General features: G+C 37.1%; 1 protein-coding gene across 1 annotated transcript; it reads right to left on the minus strand.

Annotated features, from left to right (window-relative positions):
- Positions 1-869: 869 nt before the first annotated feature.
- rabl2 (RAB, member of RAS oncogene family-like 2) lies at positions 870-12,016 on the minus strand. Its single transcript, XM_051724699.1, has 8 exons — positions 11,448-12,016; positions 11,298-11,327; positions 10,540-10,619; positions 6,351-6,430; positions 4,215-4,326; positions 4,004-4,101; positions 3,807-3,890; positions 870-3,735 (listed from the first exon to the last, which is right to left on the minus strand). Exons 1-8 carry the CDS (start codon positions 11,546-11,548, stop codon positions 3,658-3,660), a joined length of 663 nt encoding a protein of 220 aa, XP_051580659.1. The 5' UTR covers positions 11,549-12,016; the 3' UTR covers positions 870-3,657.
- Between the last annotated feature and the right edge of the window lie 13 nt (positions 12,017-12,029).

Below are 12,029 nucleotides of genomic sequence, written 5' to 3' on the forward strand. Positions count from 1 at the left end.
TTTATCTGTCACTCTAGGGTTCTTTTTTACCTCATTGAGCATTCTGCGGTGTACCCTTTGAGTCATCTTGGCTGGACGGCCACTTCTAGAGAGAGTACCTATAGTATTAAATCATCTCCATTTATAGACAATTTGTCTAACTGTGGACAGATGAATATCTAAGCTCTTCTAGATAACTTTGTAACCCTTTCCAGCTTAATGCAAAGCAATAATTCTTGATCTTAGGTCTTCTGAGATCTCTTTTTAGCGAGTTAGGGTCCATGTCAGCAGATGCTTCTTGTGAATAGCAAACTCAAAATGTTTGAATGCTTTTTATAAGTCAAAGTAGCTCTAACCCACACCTCCAATCTCGTTTCATTAATTGGATACCAGGTTTTCCAACTACTGACTCTAATTAGTGTTTGTTGACGTCATTAGCCAAGGGGTTCACATACTTTTTCCAACCTACACTGTGAATGTTTGAATGATGTATTCAATATGTACAAGAACAAAACAATCATTTGTGTGTTATTAGTTAAAACAGATTGTGTTTGTTCATTTTTGTAACTTAAAGATCAAACCAGAAATTAATCTTAATTTCATGATACCTAATGGATTTACTAATGTTAAGAACTTTATTGTAAAATATTAACAAATATTTGAAGTATTTAAACTAAAACTTTTCATGCTTCATTTAGTTAGCAAATAGAAATCTAACAAATCTAATAGTTATCTCTCTAAAGAACATGGGATTTGTGCCTTTATCGCTTTAAAAACAGTTATGGGGCACCCATTTGTATTCAATTCGTATAAAAGGGCCAAGAGCTAATTACTGAATGACCCCATAAATTGCATTAATAACCATTTCTAAATAACGTGTAAGAGCTCGCTGATTTATAATTCTTTAATTCTACACACATTCAACTCACAGGACAAGAAGATAATCATGATTAACATATTCATTTATATTCATTGTACATAATGTTGCATGAAAACACCAGAAGCTTAGAGCAAGTTTTTGTTACTAATGACTCATTTCAGATACACACATTACATTCATGTGCAGTCCACAACCGTTTCTATTTCAATTCACCAACATGGACGTATTTTGATATATAAAGCACTTGTGCGAAACATAAAACACGTACCAAGGTAAAAAAATGATCTTTTACACAGTTTGTGCATTATGCATAACAGTTCTTCAAAGAAATATTACTGGTCTCCATGACACAAGGTCTCACTGGACAAAAAGAAAAGGCTCAGCTCTGTCTGCTAAATGTGTCACATAGAATAATGGACACGCCAAACAGACGCCTTAATGTTGATTTGACCTCTTTTGAGATGTCCAATGAGAGCCAGTTTAAGTCTGTAAGCTGCACAACACAGAGAAGCTTCAGTCACAGTATAATTATTTGCTCTAGTCTGCCATTCATCCTCATTTAAATTAAAAGACAAAAAGTCAATAGTGATTCACGACTGGAATTATAACCTGACAGATACTAAAGGCCAGGGACCTTCAAAAATAGTCTCTGAATCGTTTTCTTTGCCCCTGCTTTCATTTGGACGAACACACATTCATATGTATACTACACGCTGTGTGTTTACATCATGGCTGCTGTCTTGTCTAGTCCTGAGAAGTTATTTGGGCAAGTGACTGCAAAAGAACAACATTTGTGTTTGAGACCTACGATAAAGGCAACACTGTTTGTGCAATACTCTAGTCCTGGGCAAGTGTATATTATAGGTGCAGTAATGAAATGGTCCTGCAATTTGACAAACAGATTTCTAAAAACTACAAATATTCCATGTAGTCTCTCAATACGAGCTGCTTGAAATGTCATATTTAACTACCCTAATACAAGGTTTAAATTCTTTATTCATAATGGTGAGCTTCATCAGTGTCCATTTGTTTCAAACTATTAATCCTTTTTAAATAATCTCAAAAATCCCTTTTTAAATGTAACATCATTTTAAATTTGAGCTGCTCATAAATATTTCATGTTTAAATCCTAGCAGAAAAAAACAAAACTATTATTATTACCCTTTAAGCTCTGAAGGTGTTATAAAGATTTCCTTTTTCAGTGGTATACCCAAAATTAAAGGCTTATAAAAAATGTAAAATTAAAAAAACAAGGAGTTTTTTTTTTATTGATATAGATTGATACATTCTAAGACTCAAAGCCTAAGAAACTGCTGAAAAATAAAAATATATTTTGACATGATTTAAGTAATGAGATTTCACAGAATGAGTTTCATTCTGTGCCATCTGAGTCATCGAGTCTGTGTGGCGCCATCTCTTGGTGGCCATATGTAACATTGTGCTTTGTGTAGATTATCTAACGATCTATGCAACCGGTTACCTTGTGTGTGGGCTAATATGAAAGATAATCACCTCCTCTAAGTAATGGTATGTGATATTTTATGTTACATTTATTTTTTGTGAAGTTATAAGCGAAAACGCGGCATATAAGCAACACCAACATAATTGTCAAAGTCATATACTTAGCTATTACTCACTATATTTTTATCTGTAAGTAAAACAAATAGGCTAGTTGTATTCTACTCTTTGAGAGCTTTTCAACAACATATGACACATGGCTATTTGATCAGTTTTATGTTTTTACCGATTACAATAATATGTACAGTGCAATTGTTTTTATAAATTATCAAAACAGAACACTTCTGATTGTCTGCAAATTTCAAAGCACTTGTTCAGTTTTGATCATAATGCCTGCATGCTTTGGAAAGTAGAGCTTCTAAGCTTTCAAACGAAACCTATTTTTTCTCACGGGCCCATCCGAGCTTAAAGGGTTTTAAAATTTCAGGTTACATTCAGTACAGATTTTCACAATTTGTGTAATCCTCATGAAGCCTGTCAAGAAAATGTCCTGGTCATATTTAAGCCTGAATTAATTAAAAAAAAAAAAAAAAAGAAAAAAAAAAAAGAAATGAAATAATATATCTAAAATGAAGGCTACATTTAGGACCATTATGAAGATCTTTTTTGCATTGTAACAATAGTTTCAGGGCACTTAAGCACATTTAACCTCCCTGTTGTCATTACTGTAACACATCTGGATATTTTACTTTTATTATTCCCATTGTTTTCAATGATGATTCTCCTTCTAAACACAGTAATTTACTATATTAAAATGCAGTACAATTACTGTAAAAATCAGCTAAATTAAAGGTAATACCAAGGGATTACTACTATCATGAATAAATACTTACAATTCTAATAATAATAATAATAATAAATAGAAAAAATTTGCATTGCAGAACTGTCATGGAAATAATGTCACAATGTAAAAAAAATCTCCATGGCCCTAAAAGTAGGCTACATTTTCTATTTGCAAAAAATAAATAAATTGTATGTGTTTCTTTTGATTTTAAAGTACAATCGGACCAGAATATTTCCTTGACAGGTTTCATGAGAATCAACCATTCAAAATTAGTCTCTGCTTTAATGTTTTTCTGATTCTATTATCATATCAATTTTCACATTCACAGAATCATAATTTATTCTTCTTTTAGGATCAAGAGCATACACTAGCAGTGGTGTGAGGTAGTTTTTCCAGAATATCTGTAGCTGCTCAGGATAGAGAGAGGACAGCCATGATTTGAGGAACAACATCAGTACAACTCCAGAAGCAGCGTAGAGAGAAAGAGTACTTCCGGTCATGCTGAGTCGGTTTTTCCTTCTTGTGTCTCTTCATCTTTATCTGATGATTCTTCTTTGTTTTCTAAATTGAAGTTCTGCAGAATGAAATAAAATCAGTAAACTTGGTCATCATAACAAGAGTAATCATTAATATTCAAACACACACCTCTAGCTCTCTCATAACTTCATCCATAAAGTCGTTGGAATTCATCTTGTAGGACAGAGCCATCTGAATGGCATCTTTAAAAACCTGTGGAATATTTCCAGAACATTAGAACTTCACAGAGCAGAGCCCATGACTTCCTTTCTACTGTGTAGGGAGCTCTGCAGGTACTTGACAATTGTGCACTTTTAAATCCTTACCTTCACCACATTGGTCCCATCAGCAGCGGATACAAAGTAGAAGGGCAGGCCTTGCTTCTTAGCAAAGTTGAAACTCTTTTGGGTAACCTTCATGTCAGCTGTTAAAGAGAGCCCACATTGAAGAAAAGAAGGTAAGAGAAGTGCAGAGCATAACAGAAACTTATAATGCTCTTATCTATAATTTCATAGAAAAGAAAACAGTGAAATTTACCATCTATCTTGTTGGCGACCACCAGACATGGGATCTCTGGTCGGTACTCTCGCAGTTCTTTGTACCAATTTGGGAGGTTCTTATAAGTGATTTTTCTCTGTACATCAAACACCTGCCAATAAATTCTGGTTTTATTTCAAGTAATTTTCCCAAAAAATTTAATGAGCATTGTCATTTCCAAACCATCTGGAGAACTCCTGCTTATTAAAAGCATGATTTGACCGAACACTTTTATCAAAAGCTGAAGCGCACATCGCCGGAAACGCATCAAAATGGTCAAAGATGTCCATCTAGTGCATGTTTACATACACCAATACTTAAACATAGCACAGATGGGTGCGTTTGTGCTCAAAACAGCAAGACGCAGCAGCTGAATGAAACAGAATGGGGTCTCCTTTTCCAGAGTTGTTAATTGACATCGCATCTATTAAAAGCGGCGCGATACATGAATACGGTCAAAGAGCGCCAGTGGGTGGAGCTAAGGGTGTGATGACGTAAAGTAGGCGGTGATGTTTTTTCCGCTGTAGAGGCGGTCATGAATTAATGGGCCCCCTAGTGATGTAGTGTAGTTGCGGAAGTAGAGAACGAGCGGCTTGGTTTCAATAAATGCTTTTATTGCTTTGGGGATTAAGTTTTGAAATGTACAGTAATGTCAAAATATGAAGGAAAATTTGATTCTTAATGACATGACCCCTTTAAAGGCAGAAATGTGAATCTTAAAATTTTATAAAAGCACATACATTAATTCTTCTGTTAAAACTTGTGTATTATTTCAGCTGTAAAGTTGTTTAAATCTTCATTTTTACAGTTGTTTTACGGTTTATAGTGTTACATCATGGCAACGAAGTTGTAAAATTGGCTATAAATTTACACAGTGAAGGATTGTGTGTATTTTAATAATCTTTAGTTTGTATAATTTTACATTGTTAGAGTTATATCTGTGTCTGTAAATGTGTGAACCAAAGGGGCCAGAAACTCAAGTGCAATCAACCCCTCCTAAGAGGAACATATGGAGATATCCTGTATGTCTAGTTTATTGGGGGCCTTTCAGAGAGGTGCTAACATTATTGTTCTTCAGGTACAAAGTTCTGTCACACAGGGGTTAAGATTCAGAAGAGCTACGCTACACGATCAACATCAATAATCTCTTTACCCCAGGAGCACTTGGTCTGGCTTACTCTTCGTTTTTTTTTTTTTCTCCCCTTTTCTCCCCAATTTGGAATACCCAATTCCCAATGCGCTCTAAGTCCTCATGGTGGCGTAGTGACTTGCCTCAATCCGGGTGGCGGAGGACAAATCTCAGTTGCCTCCACGTCTGAGACAGTCAATCCGCGCATCTTATCACGTGGCTTGATGAGCAAGTTACCGCGGAGACCTAGTGCGTGTGGAGGCTTCATGGCATCCACGCACAACCGAGAGCGAGAACCACATTATGGTGACCACGAGGAGGTTAACCCAACGTGACTCTACCCACCCTAGCAACCGGGCCAATTGGTTGCTTAGGAAGCCTGACTGGAGTCACTCAGCTCGCCCTGGATTCGAACTTGAGACTCCAGGTCTGGTAGTCAGCACCTTTACTTGCTGAGCTACCCAGGCCCCCTGGCTTACTCTTCTTTATGTATTAGAAAAACTCTGGTACATTGGCGAGCCACCTGATATCTGGTCAGCCAAATACAAGAAGATCTAGCAACAGAAAAGGCTAGTGAGTGATTTTATCACACTAAAATCAAGTTAACACACATATTGTTTACTTCTGAAACAATTTGTATTTTAACATTTACAGACTGGCTACATTAACTTCCACTGTAAGTGTCTTAATGTAACTCAGATTTTTGCTTTTTTAAAAGAAAAGGAGGGACGAGTCGAAATTGTTTCTTATCAACAAATGCTGCAAATTATGCCACAAATGCTGTCGATTGAGCTTAACTTGTTTTGAACCCGGGAAAACAAATTTCTTTAAATCACAAATGTGATAAGCAATCGATATCAGGATTGTTCAAACGACGATTGTGATTAATTGGAAAAGCAATATTTTTACCCAGCCCTAGTAGTGTAATTGTTTTGTTAAATTATACTTATTGTACAACTTTGAGAGCACACAAAATGTAAATGGTATGTAACTGTCTTTTCTCTTACCATGACACAGGCATGAGCTTTATGGTAGTATGAGGGATGCATGCTTCGAAAGCGTTCCTGTCCTGCAGTATCCCAGAAATCTGTGGTGGAGGTAAACAGCTTTGAAGCTCAAATTACACACAACTTAAAACAAACTTTAGTGGCATAACATTTTGTGTTGAAATGTACTATTAAGTGTATTAAACTTCATCAATATCAAAGAGGCAAATTTGTGACAACTTAAAGTTCTGTGCAGTTCTGCAGTTCAGTTTGAACACACTTGACTGAATTAATGTTTTTACTGTTTGATCTACACCAGCAGCCAGAAGTTTGGAATAATGTACAGATTTTGCTCTTATGGAAATAAATTGGTACTTTTAGTCACCAAAGTGGCATTCAACTGATCACAATGTATAGTCAGGACATTAATAATGTGAAAAGTTACTATTACAATTTGAAAGAAAAAGAAATTTCAGAACTTCTTAAACTACTTCACTAAACGTAAAATCCTCCACGTGCAGCAATGACAGCTTTGCAGATCCTTGACATTCTAGCTGTCAGTTTGTCCAGATACTCATGTGACATTTCACCCCACACTTCCTGTAGCACTTGTCATGGATGTGACTGTCTTGTCGGGCACTTCACACGCACCTTACAGTCTAGCTGATCCCACAAAAGCTCAATGGGGTTAAGATCCATAACACTCTTTTCCAATTATCTGTTGTCCAATGTCTGTGTTTCTTTGCCCACTCTAACCTTTTCTTTTTGTTTTTCTGTTTCAAAAGTGGCTTTTTCTTTGCAGTTCTTCCCATAATGCCTGCACCCCTGAGTCTTCTCTTTACTGTTGTACATGAAACTGGTGTTGAGCGGGTAGAATTCAATGAAGCTGTCAGCTGAGGACATGTGAGGTGTCTATTTCTCAAACTAGAGACTCTGATGTACTTATCCTCTTGTTTAGTTGTACATCTGGTCTTCCACATCTCTTTCTGTCCTTGTTAGAGTCAGTTGTTCTTTGTCTTTGAAGACTGTAGTGTACACCTTTATATGAAATCTTCAGTTTTTTTGGCAATTTCAAGCATTGTATAGCCTTCATTCCCCAAAACAATGATTGACTGATGAGTTTCTAGAGAAAGCTGTTTCTTTTTTGCCATTTTTGATCTAATATTGACCTTAAGACATGCCAGTCTGTTGCATACTGTGGCAACTCAAAAACAAACACAAAGACAATGTTAAGCTTCATTTAATGAACCAAATATCTTTCAGCTGTGTTTGATATAATGGCAAGTGATTTTCAGGTACCAAATGATCAATTTAGCATGATTACTCAAGGATAAGGTGTTGGAGTGATGGCTGCTGTCTAGATTTGATCAAAAATGACTTTTTTCAAATAGTGATGGTGCTGTTTTTTACATCAGTAATGTCCTGACTATACTTTGTGATCAGTTGAATGCCACTTTGGTGAATTAAAGTACCAATTTCCTTCCGAAACAGCGAAATCTGTACATTACTCCAAACTTTTGGCCACCACTGTAAATAAAGGATTATGCTTAAATGCTTAAAGTTTAGTAGACAAATATACAGTATATATATATTAGGACTGTCAATCGATTAAAATTTTAAATCAAATTAATTGCATGGTGTGCAGATTAATTAATCAAATGAATAGCAATTAATCACATAAATATATATTTGCTGAGAAAGCCCCTCAAATAACAATAATTCAATACATAATGATGAAAAAATTCTATTTAAATAATTACAAATAATACTTACAGTACATTCAGGAAGTATTCAGACCCCTTTTTCACATTTTTCACATTTTGTTTTGTTGCAGCCTTATGCTAAAATGCTTGAAATTATTTTTAAAAAAATAAAATAAAATTTCACATCAATCTACACTCCATACCCCATAATGGCAAAGCAAAAACCAGATTTTGTGATAACTCTGAAAATGTATTAAAAAAATAAAAAACTGAAATATTACATTAACATATGTATTCAGACCCTTTGCTATGACAATTGAAATTTAGCTCAGGTGCATCCCATTTCATCTTTGAGATGTTTCTACACTTTGATTGGAGTCCACCTGTGGCAAATTCAATTGATTGGACATGATTTGGAAAGGCACACACCTGTCTATATAAGGTCTCACAGCTAAAAATGCATGTCAGAGCAAAAAAACCAAGCTATGAAGTCAAAGGAACTGCCTTGCTGAAGCACCCCCAGATCATCACCGATCCTCCACCTGGTCATCTAATGGTTAGACGGAGACCTGGAGAGGCCTTCAGGCCACAGGGTCTCGCACCCACTGTGAAATTTGGTGGAGGATCAGTGATGATCTGGGGGTGCTTCAGCAAGACTGGAATCAGGCAGATTCGTCTTTTGTGAAGGTTGCATGAATCAAGCCACGTACAAGGTTATCCTGGAAGAAAACTTGCTTCCTTCTGCTCTAACAATGTTCCCCAATTTTTTCCAGCAGGACAATGCTCCATGCCACACAGACAGGTCAATCAAGGTATGGAAGTAGGACCACCGGATCAAGACCCTGTTGTGGCCAGCCCAATCTCCAGACCTGAACCCCATTGAAAACCTCTGGAAAGTGATCAAGAGGAAGATGGATGGCCACAAGCCATCAAACAAAGCCGAGCTGTTTGAATTTTTGTACCAGGAGTGGCATAAAGTCACCCAACAGTAATGTGAAAGACTGGTAGAGAGCATGCCAAGACACATGAAAGCTGTGATTGAAAATCAGGGTTATTCCACCAAACATTGATTTCTGAACTCTAAGTTAAAACATTAGTATTGTGTTGTTTAAAAATGAATATGAACTTGTTTTCTTTGCATTATTCGAGGTCTGAAAACACTGCATCTTTTTTGTTATTTTGACAAGTTTTCTGCAAATAAATGCTCTAAATGACAATATTTTTATTTGGAATTTGGGAGAAATGTTGTCAGTACTTTATAGAATAAAACAAAAATGTTCATTTTACTCAAACACTTACCTAAAGTAAATCCAGAGAAACTGAAAATTTTGCAGTGGTCTCTTAATTTTTTCCAGAACTGTGTGTGTGTGTGTGTGTGTGTAATATATATACACACACACACACACACACACACACACACACACACACACACATACATATAAATATTCAGATAATTAAAATGCAGAGGAGATAAGCATTGATAAGACAATACAAAAATGGCTTTAGTATCCAATGTATTGTTTATTTGCATATTATTGAGCATTAGACAATCATTGGCCTACAGTTTACAGCAATCCATTTTGCGAATGAATTTGTCAATCTGGCCTAGATTTATTATGAGGGGTTGTCTAAGGACGTCAATGTACACCTGTGTCAGACGGACGCTTTTGGAATGTCTCACTTTGGCTGCGGCACGTCATTAACATACCATTTTTAGGTCGCTGTGTCAAGTTAAATGTAGTTTAATACTTAGAAAAACATGTTTTGAGATCCTTTTACTAAGTCCGGATTGGTGCTCCATCAAGCTTTGTTTTGAACGCATGAACGCATCCTCATGTTGTGCTGTCTGCTGCAAGTAGGTATAGCTGCAAGTAGGAGACCTCCAAATGGGGGCGGAATCTCCAAAAGAGGGTGGTGTTACTTCAAAAGGGGTGGTATTACTCCAAAAGGGGAGGGGTTAATCCAAAAGGGGAGGGCACCAACTCCAAAAGGGTTAAGGTTAAGGAAAGGGTAAGGTTGGGGGCTCCCTATTTCCTTAATGCCGATTTGGAGCTCACACCCCTTTTTGGAGCTATGCCTGCAGCTATACCCTTCTCGTCTGCTGAAGGGTTGGTTTGTACTCAGTATAAGCTGTGCATTGCCTATACAGCTGAAGTATTGCTTACTGCCCCCTGGAGAAAACATCGCTTTATTTTTTATATAATTAATTCTACTGGATTAACGTGTTAAATCAACAGCCCTAATATATATTTATTTTTTCTCTCTCAATGAATGAATTGAAGCAGATTGCACAGGAACGGCAGCCATTTGTCCATGGGAGCTCTACTTTGCAATGCATTTCAAAAATATTTATTACTTTTTGGTATTTTGAAACAGACCGCACAAAAGTTTCATTTTCTTAAAAGAAATTAAATACTAGGCCTATTTGAATAATATATATTGACTCGAAACAAACTTTAATGGCATATAAGTGTGTTCAATTACACCGTTTTTCATGCCACACTTACCAACCAGGATAGTTTTCCCGTTGATGGTGGTGGTGTATTTGTACAGAGTCAGAGCATAGGTGGACAGCTGCTGAGGCCGGCTGAAACATTTCATTAAGAACCAATCAGCTTTGAGAATGAAACTACTACAATGCTCTATCATACAAGCCATGGTCCATTTTCAGTTTTGATCTTTTTTTTTTATTTCTTTTTTTTATCCCCTTTTCTCTCGAATTTGGAATGCCCTCTTCCCACTACTTAGTAGGTCCTCGTGGTGGCGCGGTTACTCACCTCAATCCGGGTGGCGGAGGACAAGTTTCAGTTGACTCCGCTTCTGAGACCGTCAATCTGCGCATCTTATCACGTGGCTCGTTGTGCATGACACTGCAGAGACTCGCAGCATGTGGAGGCTCATGCTACTCTCCGCAATCCACGCACAATTTACCACGCGCCCCATTGAGAGCGAGAACCACGAGGAGGTTACCCCATGTGACTCTACCCCACCCCCAGCAACCGGGCCAATTTGGTTGCTTAGGAGACCTGGCTGGAGTCACTCAGCACGCCCTGGATTCAAACTCGTGACTCCAGGGGTGATAGTCATTGTCAATACTCGCTGAGCTACCCAGGCCCCCCAGTTTTGATCTGCTTAAATTTAAGCTGTATTAAAAATTTAAATGTGGGGGTGAAATGACCCTTACATGTTCTTGGCAGATTTTATGAGATTAACTACATGCATATCTTTATTCAGTGTGTCTGGCAAAACAATGTCAAAAGGATACTATCCATCCATAAGGAATCTCTCCATCAGCCTGTAAGCAAAAATTCAAAGCATTATTTTAAGATAATCTGCTAATGGTTTTCCAGTTACAGGTACTGAACAGAAGCAATAACACAGCTCCATTACAACACAATTATGCATGTTAACATACTTGGATTTCCCCACAGCGCTGTCTCCAAGACAGATGATTTTAACCTGCTCGTCAGCATCATATTTCTCCAGATCCAGATCAGAAATGCCTCCTGCGTCCATTGTAAGACAAAAGACTACAAGAGTTTAAACACTGAGCCTCTTACTGCAGTGGGATTATATAGACAGCTGACCAGACAGCTGAAACAGCTTTACTCCATCAAACGCGTTCGAACCATATTAATATCATATAGTTATATAGCATTACATCAAATAGTCACGATTCTTTCCTAAAAGATACAGTAACTTGACGGTATTATGACTTTGGCTAGCTGGATAATTAGTCGATTAGCGTGTTTATGTTAGCCAAGCTGCTTTTTTACACACGAAAAAAATCGATATTTTTGTTCAGTAATATCTGATAATCACTCGAAGATGGATTTAAGGCCGATAGCAAATTGGTTCGCTTTTACAGCTGGATTATAGACGAGAAAATCATCGCTGTTTCAACAGAATTCCTCGTTTAGTTCCAGAAAATACACTCTAAACATGCACGACAATAACAACGGGTCTCTAGGCAACGGCAGGACCCCGGAAGGGCTTC

Source organism: Myxocyprinus asiaticus, chromosome 18 (genome assembly GCF_019703515.2).
Source record: "Myxocyprinus asiaticus isolate MX2 ecotype Aquarium Trade chromosome 18, UBuf_Myxa_2, whole genome shotgun sequence".
Taxonomy (NCBI): domain Eukaryota; kingdom Metazoa; phylum Chordata; class Actinopteri; order Cypriniformes; family Catostomidae; genus Myxocyprinus; species Myxocyprinus asiaticus.